Source organism: Coenobita brevimanus, chromosome 105, assembly GCF_032717465.1.
Source record: "Coenobita brevimanus isolate Jiangsu-jjx chromosome 105, ASM3271746v2, whole genome shotgun sequence".
Taxonomy (NCBI): Eukaryota; Metazoa; Arthropoda; class Malacostraca; order Decapoda; family Coenobitidae; genus Coenobita; species Coenobita brevimanus.
In genome coordinates this window covers 1,263,232-1,284,410 of record NC_137058.1, presented here as the reverse complement: position 1 = coordinate 1,284,410, position 21,179 = coordinate 1,263,232, and the positions used below count along the sequence as shown (strand labels likewise).

Below are 21,179 nucleotides of genomic sequence, written 5' to 3'. Positions count from 1 at the left end.
GGGTTAACTCCTGCTACCTTCAGAGGAGAGACTTTTGGAAGTGGACAGGTTAAATACCGTACAGCTTTCATATAGCCCTTCATCACCGTATGTCCCTTCTGACCCAAATGAAATAGTTGAGAGGTAGCAAGAATAAAACAAACAGGTCATTGGACTGAAGGGATTAATGCAGGAACCTATCCCAGGGGTTATGGGAGAAGAGAGTTGCTCATGTAAGCCTTGTGTTAAGTAGAAAAGGGAGTGTGTGTTAAGAACCTGGGACTGTAGGGACCCTCTCATTCTTTAATATCTAGCTACTAGTGCCTCCTAAAAACTAGAGCAAAGATCTGCTAGTGTAAATCAGGACTAGTTTCATTCCGGTTGCAACAGCTATATGGTATCATGCAAAGTCTAGTCTGATATGCTAATCCCAACAGAACTTACTCTAGTTATCAGGTCTAGTGCATACTCTTTCTTAGAGTATTGAAGACATTAGACTTTCAGCACCCCTTTCCTTGATTTAGTGTTTTTGTTGAGATGGTTTTAAGGGTGGTTTAAGAGCGGTTTGATACCTTCACATTCTTCATAAAGAGGACAACTGTGTTTATGGCTGCACAAACACTTGTTGTATCTGTTACAGGTACAAGCGCATCTTCAGCGTGGGCAGTGCAGGCATCACCACCTACAACCCTGGTAGTATGGAAGTAACTAACCAGTGGTACTACCATGACTTTATCAATATCACTCCTGCCCTAAAAGCTGTAGGACAGGTAGGTTCTGCTCAAAATAAGCATTTTTTTTCCACATTGACAAGTTGTTTCTTTAGAATACATGTAAATCATTTGTTCATTTTTGAAGGCTCCAACATGCTTGCATGCATTGGCCTTGGTCACCTAGTGGGGCTGTCCATGTTGCTTGATCTCAGGCAGCTTTCCTGTTTAGTCCCTTATCCCTGAGGTCAGACTCAATGTCCTCGTCCCAGGTCTTTTTCGGTTTACCTCTCGCTTCCCTATCCCAAACATTAACATTCCTCACTTTCTGCACCCAGTTATCATCCCCCATCTTCTCCACATGCCCAAACCATCTCAATCATTGTCCTTGTCGTTTGTGATATAAAGCATCCATTATGACCCAGCTTAGATGAATATTAACTAGCCATTTGTTTTCTCTAAGGGCATAGTTGTAAGTTTCTTGGTACAGTGCAGTACGGTATTGCAATTGATTTTTTTTTTTTTATATTAGGGCACATATGTATGTTGCATAATATTGTATTTAAAACGATTACCACTTGCTCTTACTGAAGAATTATATATACAATATCCTTTAAAATATCTTTGTATTTATTTACAAGTACTTTATCTCAGGTATTTTCATTGTCATTGGGTCAAGGTTATCTTTACATATGTCCTTCTGATGATTTCAGGTGCCTAATGAATTCATAATCACAATGAGGAAAGGCAAGAAAGTGGATAACATGCGCTTCTCATCAGAGCACCGAACAGACATATTATCTGAGGCTTTGATATTCAGACATAACTTTGCAGAAGGAATTGTAGATAATTTAGTAAGTATGAAATATAGACAGTAAGTATAAAAGAGAAAGTTTAGTAAATATGAAAGATAGCCATTTTAGTAAGTATGAAAGTTAGACATTTTAATTAGTATGAAAGGTAAGCATGTTATTATGTATTTTCAGCATTTGCCATTCCCTTTTAAGTCCCTGTGTATGGTGATGTATTTATCTTATTCTTGCTTCCACCAGATGATTTAATTTAACTTACAAAATGACTTTCATTTTCATAGGTTAATGAAGGCAGTTTGTAATCCCTCTAGTTTGAAAGTTTCTCCTGAACTAAATAAAGTGATTGGAAATACCATGGTTAAAATTACAAACACATTTTGTCCTTTCCAACAGAGAGCCAATGCACAGAAAGTCCACTGGTCAGAGTCAAGGCAGCCAGTGGTGTTGGAAGTGACTCCTTGCTCGGTGGACCAGCTGGACTCTGCCACCGGGACACCACTCACCTCATACATGTTCAGGGACATTGAGGCGCTTGTCCCTGTGTCAGACATTCCTGGCGGCCTTTGTATTCAGGTAATTATTGAGAGTTTGTGGATTTGTATCATCATGATCATCATTAGCCTTTGGGACACCACTCACCTCATACATACTCAAGGACATTTAGATGCTCATCCCTGTTTTTGACCTTCCTTGTGGCCTTTGTTTTCAGATAATCTTTCCTACTTAAGGCAATATGGTGAAAGTGGTTTGGATTTTGTGATCATCCTTGTCGTCATCATCATCATCTTCAGTGTTACCATCATCATTATCAGCCACTGGGGTCCCACTCACCTCATGTTCAGGGACATCAAGTTGCTAGTCCTTATTGTGGACATTCTTGTTGACCTTTCTGGTTAGGTAATTGTTGAAGTGCTCAGTGGATTACAGTAGCTATGTCATGCATCCATTCACTCAGCATATAGGCCTTGGAAATTCTCAGCCCTGCCGCATAGGTAAGACCATCCATGCTAGAATGTTTTACTGGGTTCTGTTTTGTCATAACACCTGTGGGGCACAATCATTTTATCATCTGTCATGTTAAGGTGGTGCATCCATTGTTGTGTACAGGCACTGCTATACATATAGCCTATGCATCATCCCTTCAGTATTGCATTGTACTGTACTCTTTTTCACATCGTGTCCTTCATCATTGTCCTTATCTCACATTCTCACAATTCACTCGCCATATCAAGACATCTTCTTGACCATCCACACTTCCTCCTACCAGCTCCTTGAAACTTATTCATACTACTTTCACCATCAGTTTTATCCATTGTTATTGTATGGGAATACTGTCTGTCCAGACATTATTATCCATCCATCCATTATTTATTTATTTTTTTAAATTCTATCCAACTACCGTATGCAACTCATACGTTTGCTGTATCATTGTCTGACACACGTTAATATGGATAGTAACCCAACCTTATGTAGTCCTCATGCGCCTTACATATTCATTTCCTGTTCTGTTCCAAGGCTTTCTGGTGTCCAACTGCCTTACTTCCTTGCATATCTCCACTTATCACATCATTTTCACACTTCCATGTCTTTATGTTATTGCACCAAGGTTTTTAAAATCATCCATCAATTGGCTTTTTTTTTTTTTTTTTTTTTTTTTTTTTACAGTAATCACATTCCATAGTGAATCACTTCTCACCAATCATTCACAGCTAGGAAGATGCACCACATCCTTCACAAATATCAGAGTTGAGATGCTGAACAGTGCCACTTTATTTTTATGAACATCTGACTGTGTTTACTCACTGGATGTAGTGGTACCTTCATGTGACATTACACTGTGTGGCAAGACAGTTTAATTATTATATATTTATTTATTTATTTTTTTATTTTATTTTATTTTTTTAAACCTCAGGAGTCCATTAGCTGTATTATGGTACCATTACCATATAACCAAGTGGATGCTTGGTGGTCTAGTGGGCTCAAGCAGTGTAAGTAGATGTGGCCTGTAACGGTTTACATCCAAGGGTAAGTGACTGGCCACTCTTGTCTTAAATGTTGGGGCTCAGTAGCCCATCTCTGGGCCTCTTCTTGATGAGGCAGTGAAAGATTGAATGGTGATAGATTGGACATGGGTTCCTGAGATTCAGTTGTTTTAGATTAAGCTGAACAAGACACGGAGTGGGTGCTGATCATGCACCCCTGTGCTGAAATAACCTACTGTTGCTGCATGCCGTCACTTAAAATTATGTTATCCCTTCCATTTTTACTCTATTAGTGTCAGCTGTTCCACTCATGGAATACTAAGTGAGTGTTGCAGTTTAGGGAAAAAAATGTTTTAGTGACACTTTGAAGCAGCATAAGTTCTGTATAATGTTTATGGCAGCTAAATATTGTAATTTGTTTAAAAAGATATTCATCATCATGATCCTCATCACCTAATCCTCTGTTGCCCAATAAGGAGTGTAGGACCCCACGGCTAGGCAAGTTTGGCCTGACACTTAAGATGAGAGTGACCAGCCTCATTCATCCCTGAGTGGCATTATGTGAGCAATAAACCCCAACCACCTCTTGGATATAAACCTGCACAGGCTCAATCCGATTGGAGTGCCTTATTACCCACTAAACCACCAGGTGCCATAATTTAGTTATATGGTTACCACCCAGCGTAGTAAATGGTTGCCTGGTGTACAGGAAACCATTTGGCTTGTCACACAGTGTAGAGTCACCCATAGAGAGAAGGGAGAGGAAAGAATGAAGGAAAGAAAGACAGGAGAGGAATGATGGACAGAAGGAAGGAAGAGAGGAAAAGGCAATCATCCAGAGCAGCACTAGATTGAGTGAGTGGATGGTGAGCCCCCCATCTACCACAAAAATAAATAAATAAATAAATAAAAAAAATTGGTGATTCAAGACTGCTGGGTTGAAGTATTATTTGCATTTAGTAATTGAAGTATTCTATTTTGATTATTTTCTTGTGGTTGATTTTTTATGTGACAGCTTGAACACAAACAAGAAGTTTGATTAGTTTTAGCCATGAAGCAGGAATTTGATTCCTTGACTGCAGCTACTACATTAGTCAAATTGAATTTCCAGTTTGACTACCTTATAGTTTGCTATCACCTGAGCTGAAAGGGGTTATGGATATTTGTCAGGTTGGAACAAATGCATTATAGTTGTCTCTGCAGCTTGCTATTGTCATGTTCAATTTTTAATAGCATCCTTTTTCTTCTCAGTCCGGAGGATTTGGAAGGCTGCACATATTCTCTACAGATCGTCGTGATGAAATAATCAGAAAGGTTGAAGATAATGCAAAGAAGTACATTGGTATCACAATAACAGCAAAGAAGGTGTCCATTACCCTTCAGAAAGCAATGGAAATTAAAATGGGGAAATATAGGTGAGTATGTGGGAGAGTGTTTAAGACCATGTAGCTTTTCTTTTCATGAGTTGAATTTAATATTAAGTGATAATCAAACCAGGTATATATTTGACATCTGCCCAAAAGCTTATGAGGGTAGTAAGTAATATTGTGGTGCTAGAAGGGATGTCTTTGTGTGATGGCATCAATATGACCAGGCAGTGGAGCTGCTGGGATATATAGACATTCCTCAGCTCCCTTCCTAACCCCCAGAAGGAGGATAGTGAACTGCAAAAGAGCAAGTTCAGTCTGCATGATTACAAGGGCTTGTAACTATAGCGAGTGAATTAATGTTCTGGCCCATTGTATCGGGCATAACATTTTATTTTTTTTCCACCTAACTTCATCCTTGGATGGGTAAAAGAGATCAGGATGAGGGTGATAAATCTTTATGAAGAAGTTAGCCTCACTGATACAGTACTTGTGAAGGGATTTAGCCTACTGTACATTTATTGAACCATATTTTTTTCTTCCAGTGGAGATGAGCACATAACATCACTGTGTGAATTCCCAGTACACAAAGTGAGCCACAGACACAATGACCCAGTGAGAAGAACTTTATGTGTAAGTGAATCCTGCCTTCTGGAACGTGATCCCAACTCCTATGCTATCGTGACGCTGCGGCCGCTGTCTGATATATTTGCTCTGGTGCGCAACCAAGACAACCCACAGATGCTCACTGTGGAATACATTAGAGGTGGCAATAGAGTATACACATCATCTGATAGGTGAGTATAAACATGTACAGTATTCTCGTGTTTGTGTATTGCTGACCCCTTGAATCTGGTTACATAATTTTTAGTTTATATTTATTACTTCCAGACAGTTTTAGGAGAGCTCTTTAGTAGTGAAAGGTTTATGTAGGTTGTATTTAAACTCCTCCAGTTTCAAAGCCTCCCCTAAGCTGAATAAAACTGTCTGATTACTAGTACCAATACAGTAATACATCAACAAAGATGGTTCAGTATTGAATGAATTTAAGGTTAAACTCCTGTGTTTAATTTTAAATACCAGTATGTGATGAAAGAGCAGTGGAATTAACACACAAAATATAAGCATATCTTTCCCATGTGTCATGATTTGCCATTGCAGATGGAAAAATTTTACCAGCATGATGAAATTATGTTCATTATGAGGATAGAACACTTTCCAACTTGAAAGTGCTTCGGATCCAAATCAGGCCAAAATTGCTGTTCACAGTCTTCTCATCAAACACAGTTTCAGTACCGTATGTTTTTCAGTCTTTCCTTTAATGTCAGGTCAGAGTAGCTTAGCATTAGGCACTCGATTGCTGATAGGGCAGTAAAGGAATTAGATGCTGGTTGGATGTATGAATGGATGGTATTTTTATGTTCAACACCAGGCAGTCCTTGGTATAAGTAAGGGATGTGTTCTAAAATATCACAACTTTTTACTAACATTTATGACTGTAAATCTGTGAAAACTGGCAGATCAGCTGTAAAGGTACCAGTGAAACTTTTACATATAATTTTTCTGCAATTTACTGGGGACTTGATAGCAAATTACCATCCATCTATCTATCATCCAATCCTATATTGCCTCATGAGGAGCATAGGAGTGTGGGGCTAGGCAAGTTGGTCCTGATATTTAAGATGAGAGTGACCAGTCTCACTCATCTCTGAGTGGCTTTACGTGAGCAATAAACTCCAGCCACCCCTTGCACTGGCTCGGTCAGATTGGAGTGCCTTATTAGGAAAATTTTTCATTCATTCATTCATCGCCAGACGCCATGTATCCCAGACGGGGTGGCCAAGGGCTTAGAGTTAATTGTTTTACAGGGAGGGGCACTAATCCTCCACCAACCCCACTTGACACGTAGGGATGCCAACAGCATCTGGTGTTCCCAGGCGGTCACGCATCCAAGTACTAACCAGACCCAACGTTGCTTAACTTCGCTGATCGGATGGGAAGCGGTGTACTCAATGTGGTATATAAGTAATGGATCAGGACCCTCTTCCTGTCTGTCTGTGAGGTTTCTGTATTAGGAAAATGCATTATAAAATAATAATTATAATGAGACCTGGTTATACCATTCCTCCCTTCTACTGTAGTATGTTCAGGTTGTAAATTGTAAATTGATCAAGATAAATGTTTGCTGTCAGATGAACCTGCCTGACCTTTGCCAGATGGAAAGCAGACATAAAATTAAAAGTGATGATGATGATGATGATGATGATGATTAGTGGGTAAGGCTATCGGCATATTTGGTATGGGATACTTGCCATCATAGTTGGCAGGTTGACTCTATCTGGCAGGCAGTGTGAAGTGCATCTGTAAAGAAAATACCAAACAAAATATGCAGATAATTATGCCTTTGAGGTGGAGTGAGGATTCTGGGGGCTTTAATGGTGAGTGAATGAATGTCTGGCCCATTTCATTGGGCATGCTGTTGATAGTTGTCCTTTTTCTGTGTTTTTCCCTTCTTTCTCGACCCTATCTCTCCACACCCTTAGGTGAAAGAAAGAGGTTAGGATGATTATGTCTGAGTTTTCTCTTTCCCAGTTCTGTGAATCTTATCAGATTACGAAAAAAAAAAAAAGAAAAAAAAAGAATAATGATGGTGGTGGTGGTGGTGGTGGTGGTGGTGGTGGTGATATTAATGAGTGAAATGTGTGTTGATATGGTGTAATTTCCTGTCATAGAGACTCATTGTTGGCATCGCTGGTGGATGGAGTGCGTGCATCTGGCAACCTGGATGTACACGTTCGGATGACACCTACATCCCGGGGCAAGCGTCTGGGCCCTCTGGAAGTGCCTGTAGATGAAGAGGTGGAGTCCATGCATCTTAAATTCCTCCAGCAGCCTCCACCCGGATGGACTTTTGCCGAGGCCATTGAACGCTTTAACTCCAATGTTTCCTACTCTGGTCTCCTTCATGCGGTCACAGCGGAGGTAGGAGAGGAGCCATGGGTATTAGCTTCCATCTTTTGTTGGAACTTCATTTCATCTTTTAATTTTGGTGATTTTGACCTTCGTTTGTATGCCATCATTTATTTTTCTGGTTAATTATTAACCCCTTCAATCTGAGGACATTTTTCTTGCATTGTTGCTACCACTAGGTGATTTCTTTCAGTCTAGGGAATATGTTGTATAGTAAAATTATTAATGATGGCTGTAGCTGATTGCTTCATTTTGAAAACTCTTTACTTAGGCGAGTATGATGATCTGGAGATGGCAAAAAATAAAATAATTACTCCTTTGATTGAAGGGGTTAAGGATAATTTTTTTTTTAGGACTGAGAAATATATTTTAACAGGAAGAAGCAAGGACTGGAAGCCTCTTCTTTTTCCAATTTCCATAGACATAGCTGCCCAACCACTCAGTATTCACACCTTCACTGCTTTTTTTGTTTTTTTATTTTTTATTCCTTAAAAAAAATAATGTGGGAGCACCCATCATCTACTCACTCAATGTAGGGTGATGCCATATGAGCTCTACACTGAGTGACAAGCAAAATGGTTTCCTATACCCAGGAAACCATTTACTACGCTGGGTGGTAACCATATAACTGGGGTTTCTGGCAGGGTTAAGTGTCCCCCAGATTCCCCTATCCAAAATCGTTTAATCATGGCAGTTGTTTCAGAGAGCCTTGGAGGCCCCATGCTGTCTGGACATTGCTACTCCTTACCCTGCCCTTGGGTGGGAAAGGAGGTCCGGATGATGATGATGATACTTTTGTTTTTTTGGTTTTAGATTATTTACTTTAGCAGTGAGGGGAAGATTTAGATATAGTCCTCATTAAATCCCTTACTACATGACATCTCCCCGAACCTGAGTACGTGTGAGAATTGTAAGAGTAAAATTAGAAATAAAAAAAGTTGGACTGAAGAGGTTAAGAGTACAGAAGGGAGGGGGATGTACCTGGAGCCGCCCTTCTTCCCTGGTGTGTGTCCCCTGCGAGATGAAAGAGCAGTTCTGTGAATATCCATACACCAAATAAGTAGTGGAAAGTGGGTTGGCGTAATGGAGAGGGAGAGGATGACATTGCTCATCCATCTAATCTTGGTGGGGATTTTCATTGTTTGCAGCTTATTTCCTGTACCCCAGTGGGAAAATAAGACAAGAGTATAGCTCTGTATTCATTCTGTAGCATGTCTTTGTGACTAGCACCATAAAATTCTAGCAATAATCCCTTCTTTATATCGAAGTACTGAAGAAGGAGAAAGAAACCTTTTCAGGCCAACTGAAAGTGGGCAGAGTATAGGTGAGTGTATGTAAATTAGGTGTTTGGGGGGAGGAGAAGGAGAAGAGAGTAGAGGAATAAGGTGTGGGAGTACATAGTGGAAGTTGGTGTGTCATGGGAAGAGGGGTTCTTACCAAGTAGAGACAGACATACTTGGAGGTCCTTCTGATGAGGCTACATACAGTATAGTACTTTGATTTTTCATTGAACCCTATTCTTATAAAGATTAACCAAATATAGTGATAAGACACAGCCCTTCTCACTTCTGCCTTCTCTTCAGAACATTCGTTGCCTCCTTTTGCTCATACACAGGCACACCCTTGTATTAAGATGGCCTTTGCTACCTCTGGTAGCCTCATACTGACAATATATTCCCTGTTACTGCTGTCATATACTTTCTTTTGCCAAAGTGAATAACTTATCTGCACAACGTTTTCCAATTCAGAACCTTTTCTGATCTTCACGAATGCTGCTCTGTCATCTTCTGTGCTACTTAAGATTGAATACCATCAACCTCTGTGCTGTTGTAGACAGTATATGTTATATTCATTTTGCATAGATTTATTTAGGCAGGAAGGAGGTTAAAGTTGAGTCAGAGATGTTGGGACAAGATAGTGTTTTTAGGAAGGAATTCAGGGTTTAGTGAGGTGGCACTGGTAGCACAGGGACAGACTTTATGGACTGAAGAGAGTTAGGGGAAAAGGATAAAGTAGGTACTGTATGTTAAAGATCAAAAGAATATTTTGGTCAGTTATTAATTATAGTAACCATTTCTTTTATAGATGCATGAAGGTATTTTTTTCAGGCTATCAGGTGGCACTAATGCAACTGGGTGGCTCCACTGCCTTATTATAGAAATGTACGTCAGGTCCTTCCTTATACTCTGAAAGAAGAACAGTATATTGCAGGCAAAGAGCAACTTCAACATGTAGTCCACTTGGTTCAGTTTCAGTTGAACTTGGAATCACAGCACTAGTAGCAAGAGCTCAGGCTACCATAAGATGATTTTGCTTAAGTGAAAGAAATTTTGATTGACTGTCAGATACATTTATGTGAAGCTACAGAAAGTGATGAATGTTTTTGGTGTATCAGATAGAGCCAGGATTCCAGGGGCTTCAGTGGTGAGTGAATGGAATCATGGCCCATTGGATTGGGCGGACTTGGGCTGTCTGGACGTTGCTACTCCTCACCCTGCTCTAGGGTGCGAAAGGAGGTCCAGATGGTGATGATGATGGTGATGAAAGAAACTTTACGAGTCAGAGGGTTCAAAATTGTGTTGTTTAATCTTTGGAATGCTTGAATTTTCCTCAGCTGAATAAAACAGTCAAAACTTATACGGAATAAGATACCCAAGTGCATCTATAGAGTTAGCAAATGGAATAGCAATAAGGATAGATGGAAAAATTAACATATATCCAGAAATAATGAAGGAAAATTATACCTGCGGAGCATCAGATGAATATGGCTGGATTTTAGAATACAGTAAGAAATTTGGTGCCAGAGAGTGTGAGTGGCAGAAGTAAAGAATATTGTGAAGAGATTAAAAAATAGAATTACACCAGTCCTGAATGGGACAGGCACAGCTTGCATTCATTATGGATGGTAAATATTAATTTTAAAGTAGTGACATGTGAAAATGTATGTAACATGTAGGAGGACTGCTGGGCCGTGTGAATGGCTTTAAGCGTATACCTAGTCTGACACTTACCAAAAACAGTGTGAGATGAGACAGCCAGCAAGTGAGGTCTCCCCCTCCTGATTTGGCAGGTTTCCTTAGGTGACAAAAATGGCAAACCAGAGGTTTGAAAATTAAGCTTTATTCAGTGTCAGAAATTTATCCTCCTCCAAGGTTGCAGATGCACCTAAGCAACTTTTTCTCTCGAAGAATAGTTTTGTCTTACTCATCCCTCACAATGCATCCTTTTCAGGAACTCTGAAATTTATGACTTCAGAATTGCCAGTTCATGTAACGTACAGCAGGTGGTGGTGTGAGCATAGTTTTGACTTACCTCTGTACATACATCATTTACAGCTATTTTACATTTGTATTATATCGAAGATGTGGTAGGTGGGGGTGCTCACCATCCACTCGCTCGATGTAGTGCTGCTCTTGGGTGTCTGCCCTTTCCTCTCCTCCATCCTTCTTTCCATCCTCTTCTCTTTCTTGCTTTCATTCTTTCCTCATCCTTTTGCCTACAGGTGACTTTACACTCCCTCTTCTGTCTTTTCTTTCATTCTTTCCTCTTCCGTTTGCCTGTGGGTGACTCGACACTGAGTGACAAGCCAAGGTTTCCTGTACACCAAGAAACCATTTACTATGCTGGGTGGTAACCTTATAACCAAATTTTGGTGCCTGTTGGTTTAGTGAGTAATTAAGGCACTCCCATCGGATTGAGCTGGTGAAGGTTTATGTCCAAGGGGTGGTTGGGGTTTATTGCTCATGTAATGCCACACAGGCATGAGTGAGGCTGGTCACTCACATCTTAAATGTCAAGACCAGCTTGCCTAATCCCGGGCTTCTACGCTCCTTATGGGGCAGTGTAGGATTGGATGATGAATGAATGAATGATTGAAGATGTGGACAGTTTTTTATATTAATGCTATATCAAGCAGTGTAAAGTTAAAGGCTGTAGCACCAGCTGATCAGGGTGGTACTTCCAAGGGGAATGGGAATGTTGGTGATAGGAGAGCTGGAGCTCCTGTTTCACTAACTACCCGAATATCTCACCATCCTCCTTTGCTGACCTTTTCATTGTGACACTAACATGGAGAGTAAACCAACATACTCTTCCAAACACTTTCCTCAAACTGTCTCATGCACCACTGTACATCTACTTTACACATCACACACTGTATCCCACTGTGTCACAGGGGTTGACACCAGCCAGGGCATGTGGCCAGAAAACTTTGCCCTGCTACCTAGTGGCAGACCTATTGAGGGGAGGCATGACGAGGGCTCCGCCAGCGTAGTTTTGGGGTTCGGGATGGGATGGGGCTAAGATTTGTATGTAAGGGCATTGCAGTTTTCAGGTTGCCACTTCTGTCCAATAGAGGGGGGCCTGAACGGGAAGTAGCACCTTAGGAGGCTGCCCTATCAATGGGCGTATGATGGCAGGGCAGTTACGGTGCCAGGGTGCGCTTGGAGGATGTCCCTGTAGCTGTCCTGTCAGGGTGCCCCGAGGCCACTGCCACAGCCACTGGTCATGGCTGGTGGGCTATGGGTCCTAGATCCCATTCCTGGACTTGGGACTGTGCGAGTGGTTGGGGCCTGTGGTCTGTCTCTCCCCGTTATTTTATTCTTACCAATTATGACACGAAAGAAAAATCAAAGCAAGCCTGTGGGAACTAAATCACCTAAGGGGATAAGACTGGCATCATGGAATGTGGGAAGTTTGAAGGGTAGAGCATGGAAAGTGATCGACGCTATGAGTAGGAGGTGGGTGGATGTTGGCTGTGTGCAGGAAGTTAGATGTAGGGGAGGATCAACCAGAATGATTGCCGGGAGGGATTGTCAGTACCAGATATTTTGGTTATTTCCTGGCCAGAAGGGTTGATAGGAGGTTAGTGAGGGATGTTAAAGTTATAGGGAGTGAGGAGTGTGTGCAGCAACACAAATTATTGATATGTGACATGGTGCTTAAGGAGCAGATGATGAAAAAGAGGACCTGTGCACTTAGGAGGAAAATATGGAAGCTGTAAAACAAAGCAGTAAGGGATGCCTTCAATAGTGAGATGAGGAGAGTGGTGGCTGAACAGGGAGGCATTGACAGAGGAAGAGGATGTCCACCGGCTCAGATGTACAGAAGTGACAGTGACTAGGTGGATGTGCAGTGCATCCTTGAGTGCAAGACCTGGAGGGCCTAGGTTTACAATGGAAGCGTTAAGAGGTAGAATGGGACCGGAGTGTATTGGTGTTGTGATGAGGAGAGGTAGATTGAAATGGTTTGGGTATATGGAGATGATGGGAGATGACAGTTGGGTGAAGAAAGTGAGAAGTGTTAACATTAAGGGTAGGGTTGCGAGAGATAGACCTAAAAGGACCTGGAATAGGGACTGAATAGGGAGGCTGCCAGAGATCGAGCAGCATAGAGAGCCACCATTAGGTGACCAAGGCTGGTTCATGCAAGCATGTTGGAGCCTTTAAAAATGAAACCAAACGATTCACATGACTACATAACCTAAGGTAACTAGATTTAAAGCAGTGTTAAGAAGGTTGTTCATTGACCCTCGTGCTTGTTTTTCATGTCACTACTACATTTTAATAGGTTTGGAAAACCTGAGTTTCTGGTGTCACAGCACCTGTTGATTTTGTGCTGCCATAGCGTGTGTGAGATGTTGAATTTAACACTCGTCACTTTGTTGCCATAAACTAAAACTGCAGGTGGCCCTTGTTATATATCGGGGTGTGTTGAAGCATACTACAACTGTTTCCATTCATCTGCTGCATAAATTGAGGGAAACTGGAGAATTGTCTTTGTAGATAATCACTGAACTTTAATTGGCAAATTCTCAGTACATAATAACAAAGAACATTAAAAGAGGCAGTGTATATCAAGGACATATTTTAGTACTTGGAAAATTACTCCCATTTCCTCTGGTGGATGAATAACAAGTTGTCAGAAACTATTCTGTCACTTAGAAAATTCCCCCCAATCCCCATACTGGATGAGTAATAGAATTCTGGTGTAGCGACGTCTGGGTGTACGACAACAGGGCCTGTTTGCGGAGAACAAGGAGCGTCTGATAACGGGGGGTGTTGGTGCGCTGGTGCTGCGTGAGGGGGACCAGGCCACACTGCCCGCGGAGGAGGTGGAGGCACAGTTCCATGCACTGCGCAGATTGGTGGCATCCAAGGCCGGTTTTGCCTGTCTCACTTCACTACCAGGGTGAGTTGAATGGTGCACACAGTCATTTCTAATTGTTTCCTTTTCAAGTTGTTGATGAACTTTTATTTTTGCTCCTGATGCACTGGAAAGTTGTTTAAAGTGATGAATGAGTGTTTGAATGCTTCTGCCGTTTAGTCCTGAGTCAGAAGCACATCCCACTTGAAATTGTTTCACATAAAGTAGCTGTTTTCCTGCAGACTCCATTAACTTTGAGTACAGTTTGGTTCTGTCATAACCTGTACCTAGAAGTATATATATCTATGTATTATCCGCTCTGACCGAAGGGTCGGGGGATCGAATCCATCCAAGAGTCATTGGTGGACATCAGGAAGGGGATCCAGTCATAAAATGCTACACGCTCCAGTTCAAAATTCCTCTACCCAGGGGCAACACCTTAGCCCTTCAGGGATACCTGGCGTAAAACCAAATTTTATCCAGTCTTCTGTTGCCCCATCAGGAGTGCAGGGATGCACGGCTAGGCTGAGCCAGACATTAAAGTTAAGAATGGCCAGTTGCTTTCCCCTAATCGGTGTTGCAGGTCAGTGTACCCAAAGGGTCTCTTACAGTTGGAGCACCTTAACTCACTAGATGACTAAGTTTGGTTATATGGTTACCACCCAGCATAACAAATGTTTCTTAGGTTGCAGAAAACCATTTGGCTTGTCAGTCATTGTAAAGTCACATGACAGTAACACTACGTCAACTGAGTGGATTCAAGTGATGTACAGGACAGTGACTTCCACCAAAAATATTAGAGAGCATTTAGATGATGTTTTATTCCACACAATTGCAGTTTATTTTCCTCATGTCAGAGGGACTACAGTTCTGTATGATACCATTGATGGATGCTCATTGCTGTTAGATGTTGTGCCTCAGCCAATTCTGTGTTATGTGTTTAACCAATGCAGGGCTGATTCTTTGTAAGGTAGTTTACCTCCTTTGAGCCATTTTGTTTTTTTATTACCAGTGTAAATTGTACCTCTTATGTGGCTTGTAACTTGGCCTGTGCCGGCCTTAATTTTGCCCTATATGGGGTCTATTGCCTGGCAAGGGTTAAAAGCCAGCTCCTATGACTTACTGAGGTGAATAAAATAAACTAGTAATAGCTGGAATTAAATATGAGTTTTCATGACAGTGAGACACTAGTTAGTCACAGTATTGACTCAGGCTCCTAGGACCTACTCTTTGCTGCATAAATTAATGTGGTGTTAGCTGCAATACTTATATTGTCATACTATGGGAGGATTACCGATTTGAGATTTTATACTGACTGTGCTGATCAGGGGTGTGTGACTGATTACATTAAATATCAGGACCAAGTAGCCTAGTGCTGAGCCTCTACACTGTTAATGAGGCAGTAAAGGATTGGGCGATGAATAGATAATGAAATGTAAATGTGGTCATAGGTGTGGAAGGTTTGCATTTGATTTGGAATTGCAGCAAGTTTTCCTTGTGTTTTCACAGCAGATTTTGGGAAGAGGTTGGTGTGAAGGCCAAAGCACTCGAAAATAATGATGATTGATAAATATAATTATGGTATTGTATGAATGTAGTGTAAGATTTATGCTTTTGATGCGAAGGTACAGCAGGTCCTTTGGATATTCTGACAGTACATTCTGAGAAAAGGTTGGTATGAATGTGTTGAAAGCACTACAGAGGAGTGATAATGAAGTAACTAATGTACTCTGTAGTTGAAATACTGTATAGTTGTAGAAATAAAAATAATGCACTTGGTATGAGCTTACAGCAGTTTTTTCTGATATTCTTACTGCAGATTCTGGGAAAAGATTGGTGTGAAGGTAGTGAAAACACTACAGGGGAATGATGGTGGAGAGAGAGCTGTAATTTATATGGTTATTATGGTAGGAGTTACGCACTTGATCTGACTTTTAATGATGTTCTGACTGCAGATTCCGGGAGAAGGTTGGTGTAAAGGTGGTAAAAGCACTACAGAGGAATGACGATGGAGTTACCCATGCTGCACTAGACATGCTGTGTGCCCTTACCCAGCCAATGCATGACTTCCCAGATCTTAAACAGGAGCAGCTCAACAAAGCTTCACTTCTTGCATCTGCTAAGTTCCAGGAGAAGCTGCTGGAGACTTGGGTTTATCATGTGGTTAGTATGTGTTCGTAGTGAAAGTTAAGTGTTAGTTCACACCATTTATGTCATGATAATTTTTTGTATTCCCTTTGGTCACATTTATGTATTCACAAAGGCATGGCCAGAGCCTTCTTCCACTTTACAGTTACAGCTTCACTCATCCAAGCTTTCTGACACATTTCCAGCATACGTTTCATTCCTCTCTCTCCAGTACATTTAGCATCTCTGCATATACGGTAACTCATTAACACCTGCTGCTTTCATGTTCTTCAACCTCGTAACGGCATTCTTCATTTTTACCAGTGTCGCATTCTTAGGCACCACATTCCATCTTTTTGCATCAGAAGGTCTAGTAATATTTACCATTGCCACGCATTCATCGTTCTCATTCATCGGTCCTTTAAAATGTTCTTTTGCTTCATATTCCTGCTAGGTAATTTTGCTAGTGGTATGAAAATTGAATCCACATTTTTTTTTTTTTTGTTCTTTGACACATGAATGTTTAACATAATAACACTATACCTCTATCTATCTATCTATTGCCAGACGCCTCAATCCCGTTTGGGGTGGCCACAAACAAATCGCCTCCAAGTCGCCCTGGCCCCCGCCATTTCACTGCCCTGCTCCCAACTCACACCCCCCTCTCTCATATACCTCTCCACCCCATCCCTCCATCTCATCCTCGGCCTCCCCCTCCCTCTTCCCCCCTCCACCTCACTCACATACACCCTCTTCGTCAGTCTTTCACCCTCCATCCTCTCCACATGGCCAAACCACCTCAGTGTGTTCCTCATAACGCTTCCTATCACATCCACATCCACACCACAACGCTCCTTTATATCCTCATTCGTCAGCCTGTCTCTCCACGTGACTCCACAGGCTCCTCTTAAATAACTCATTTCCACTGCTCTCACTCTTGACTTGTGTCCTTCCAACAATGTCCAAGCTTCACTTCCGTACGTTAGAGTTGGTATCACAATACTGTCATGTAGTAACTTTTTCACTTCCATGCTCACTTCCCTGTTTCTTATCACTGCTTTCAAGGAACCAGCAACCTTTCTTCCCTGCTGTACCCTTTCAAGCACTTCACCCTCCAAACCTCCATCCTTACTCATCACACTACCCAAATACTTAAACGTACTCACATTTTCCAATTCCTCACCATCCAACCTCGCTGTACATTCACTAACTTCACCTCTCTCAAAGACCATCACTTTACTCTTCCCTACATTCACCTTTAGGTTCCGTTTCTTACACACTCTCTCAAACTCATCCACCAAGCCTTGCAGCTCCCCTTCGTCTTCACTCAACAACACAGTATCATCTGCAAACAACAGTACAGGGAGTTTCCAAACACTATCCTCTCTCACCAGGGCCACTCCAACATCCACTACCCTACCTTGTACCTCTTTTATTACCCCATCCATGTACAGATTGAACAACCATGGAGACATGACACATCCCTGTTTCAAACCAACTTTCAAAGAGAAAAATTCACTTAGTTCACCATCCACACGCACTGCAGCCTTCGCACCATCGTACATACTCTTCACAGCATTCAGCAACTTCCCATCTACTCCATATATTCTTAACACTTTCCACAATCCTTGTCTATCCACCCTGTCATATGCTTTCTCCAAATCTATGAAAGCCGCATACAACTTCTTTCCCTTCTCTAGAAACTTTTCCACTAAAGATCTAAGAATGAATATCTGATCTACACAACCTCTTCCCTTCCTAAAGCCTCCCTGTTCTTCTCCAACTAATTCCTCTGTTCTTTCTCTAACTCTGTCTATAAGTATCCTACCATACACTTTTCCTATTATACTAAGAAGACAAATGCCCCTATGATTACCACACACTTCTTTTTCCCCTTTTCCTTTGTACAAGGGAATAATTATACCTGACTTCCAATCCTCCGGGACTCTACCTTCCTCCCAGGCCAATCTGCACATCTTCCACATCCATTCTACTACTATCTCTCCCCCATGCTTCAGCATTTCACCACACACTCCATCAATTCCTGGGGCTTTCCCCGATTTAACTTTCTTCATTGCTTCCACAACTTCTATCCTACTGATTTTTATACCATTGTTTGATATTAGGCAGAACAGTGTATTGACTATCTCTCTAATTTTTTACAGACCCATGGAACAGGGGCACTTGTGGTATCAGCGATGTTGGATTTCTTGACATTTGCATTGTGTGCACCATACAGCGAGACAACAGATGGAGCACACTTTGACAGACTACTGGAGATGGTGGCTGACAATGGCAGATCCTTGTACAAACTTTTCCAACATCCATCACTGGCCATTGTCAAGGTAAAGGTCATCCTTGGTCTCTCATAACCACATGGAGTATTACAAGTACTGTACTGTATTTCCATACCATGCTTTGATAAATGAATTTAGTTTAAATGTGCCTGAAGACACATACTTTTGGAGTTATTCATACACATCCTCTGGATAATCCAAGTAGACGGTCCTCTTTTTTGTTCTTGTTTTGTATTGAATTAATTGTTAGACTGAAAAATCATTTTTATCATCCATTTACTCAATGTAGGGTAGCTCCTGGGCAACTGCCCGATCATTTCTTCCTTCCCTCTTTTCGTCTTTCCTCATCTGTCTTTCTTTCCTTCATTCTTTCCTCTTCTTTCTGTGGGTGACTACACTGAATGACAAGCCAAGTGGTTTCCTGTACACCAGGGAACCATTTCTTGTACTGGGTGGTAACCATATAACCAGATTATGGCGCTTGGTGGTGTAGTGAGTAATTAAGGTGCTCCAGTCGGATTGAGCCTGTGCAGGTTTATATCCAAGGGATGGTTGGGGTTTATTGCTCATGTAATGCCACTCAGCGATGATTGAGGCTGGTCACTCTCATCTTAAATGTCAGGACCAACTTGCCTATCCCTGGGCTCCTATGCTCGTCATGGAGCAGCACATGATTAGATGATGAATGAATGAATGAATAAAGGCCGAACATGCTTGCATGTAACAGAATAAGTAATACTGTCATTGGTATCTGGCTAGTTACTGGTACCTGGATAGGTAACATTTTCAACTTCTTGCAGTTTTCATAAGTAACTGTAGATGACAGTGAAATATTTTGTCAGGAAAGTTGTGTATAAGTAATTCTGATTTTAAACCCATAAAAGTTTGTATACCCATATAACCAAATTGATACCTGTGGCCTAGTGCATCAAGGTACTTAACCACATGTAGCCCATGAGGGTTTCCATCCTGGGAGGGGTTGGGATTTGTAGCCCATGTAAGGCCACTCAGAAAGGCAACTATAGTTGCAGCGCACGACTCCGAGGTTGTCATTATCGTATCCTGGCAACCTCCCATTCAAAAGTGAGTCCGATTTTGTATCACATTATACATGAATCATATTATTATGCACAAATATATTATACACGAATATTATTATACACAAACATACTATACACGAATCACATGCATCTCATATTATACATGAAATGGGACACACTTTTGAATGGTGGGTTGCCAGGGTACAATAATAACAACCTCAGAGTCACGTTCCGCGACTATAGTCACCCTCACTTAAGACTATGGGACTGAGTAGCCTAGCCCTGAGCCTCTATGCTCCTAATGTGGCAGAAAATGGTTGGATTATATAAATAAATAGACTTATCTCACGATAAAGTGGGTGAGAAGGCAATACAGGAAGGCGCTACATTTCTTAATTTCTCTGATGTTTCAGGCTACACAGAACCCATATGTACAAAGTGATAGAAACCTCTCCTGTATTTCCTTCCAACCCATTTTTTCAGCTTGTCACAATGAATCAGTTTTATTGTACATAAACTCTGTTTGCAGAATGCAGGGTTGATATTGAAGGCTGTAATAGAAGAGGGTGAGAATGACATACCAATGAAGATGCAGCTGCTTGCATTGACGGAGGGTGCACTGCCTCGCCACCTCTTCACTGCTCTCTTTACCCAGACCACTGATGGCCGTCTCCTAACACACCGCCAGCTTTCACGTCACCTTGTATCCCTATGGGCTGCTGACAACCAACTTGCCATTGATCTGCTGTCCAGAACTGTGGTAAGAAGAGTGTAATACTAGTATACCAAAAATGTTATATGCAAATGGCTAAGAATTTTACTTGGAGCCAGGATTCCAGGGACTTGAAAGTCATGTGAATAAATTTTTGGCATGTTTCAGTGGGCATGCTGGTGATAGTCCTCCCTCTTTCATGCCTTCTCCATGTTTGTTTTCTGGAACCAACCTCACCCTATCCTTAAGCTGGATGATAAAAGGTCAGGGTGATGATGATAATGTGTATCTTGATCATGAGACCAAACAGAGGACTGGGTATGGAGACTGCAAGATATTATTATGGTGTGTAATGCCCACTTTCAAACTGTAAATAGGTTTAAGGCTTTGGTATGGAATGAGAATTAGTGTTGTTATTGATACAATACACCAAACCAATATATTGCCAATATTTGTTTTTTTTTCTATACTGAACCGATACCGATATATACTTTCGATATTGGGATACCAGATATGGACAGAAGCAACATTAAAATGACTTTTATTAAAGATTTCATTATTGTTTTGCCTGTTCCTGTGTAAAAGGTTTTTGTTACCTTGACATATTTTGCAGCTTAATAGTATTATTCAGAATCAGTAAAGTGGGTGAGTGGGGAAGGAGAAAAAAGGAAAGAAAGAAAAGAATTGAAGACTGAAAACAGTGAGTTGAGAGAGAGTTATATACTGTATACTGTGTGCTTGTTGTGTGTAAGTGTGATGGCCGTGTGGGTTTATGCATGTAGTTACACACACTCAAAAAAAGTGCAAAATGTCTGCATCCATTTAGTGATTATGTTATTTATTTAGCCCTAATGTTTAGTCACGCTTCTCACTGTAGTCTTAATAAAGTGATTTACCGCATATAAGAAAGAAGGCAGTAGATGAAGGCAATAAGAGGACAGTAACTTTGAGATAAGGGGATGAACAACATTTGGCAACTTCATTTAAGCTCAGTTTATACAGTGAAACAGTTGTTTAGTTGATGGAAAACATTACATAT

The 21,179-nt window shown here is 41.2% G+C and overlaps 1 protein-coding gene and 1 pseudogene across 1 annotated transcript in view; one reads left to right on the top strand and one right to left on the bottom strand.

The window, feature by feature from the left end:
- The window catches only part of Rme-8 (receptor mediated endocytosis 8), a 112,139-nt gene that overhangs the window by 2,341 nt on the left and 88,619 nt on the right, over positions 1 to 21,179 (top strand). The window contains exons 2-11 of the mRNA XM_080285341.1: positions 620 to 749; positions 1,403 to 1,543; positions 1,895 to 2,074; positions 4,735 to 4,898; positions 5,396 to 5,647; positions 7,583 to 7,832; positions 13,837 to 14,009; positions 15,920 to 16,127; positions 18,257 to 18,436; positions 19,958 to 20,188. Of these exons, the coding sequence (XP_080141467.1) occupies positions 620 to 749; positions 1,403 to 1,543; positions 1,895 to 2,074; positions 4,735 to 4,898; positions 5,396 to 5,647; positions 7,583 to 7,832; positions 13,837 to 14,009; positions 15,920 to 16,127; positions 18,257 to 18,436; positions 19,958 to 20,188 (1,909 nt within the window). The remainder of the gene's footprint in view (positions 1 to 619; positions 750 to 1,402; positions 1,544 to 1,894; positions 2,075 to 4,734; positions 4,899 to 5,395; positions 5,648 to 7,582; positions 7,833 to 13,836; positions 14,010 to 15,919; positions 16,128 to 18,256; positions 18,437 to 19,957; positions 20,189 to 21,179) is intronic.
- On the bottom strand, positions 6,763 to 6,877 carry LOC145416403 (5S ribosomal RNA; annotated as a pseudogene).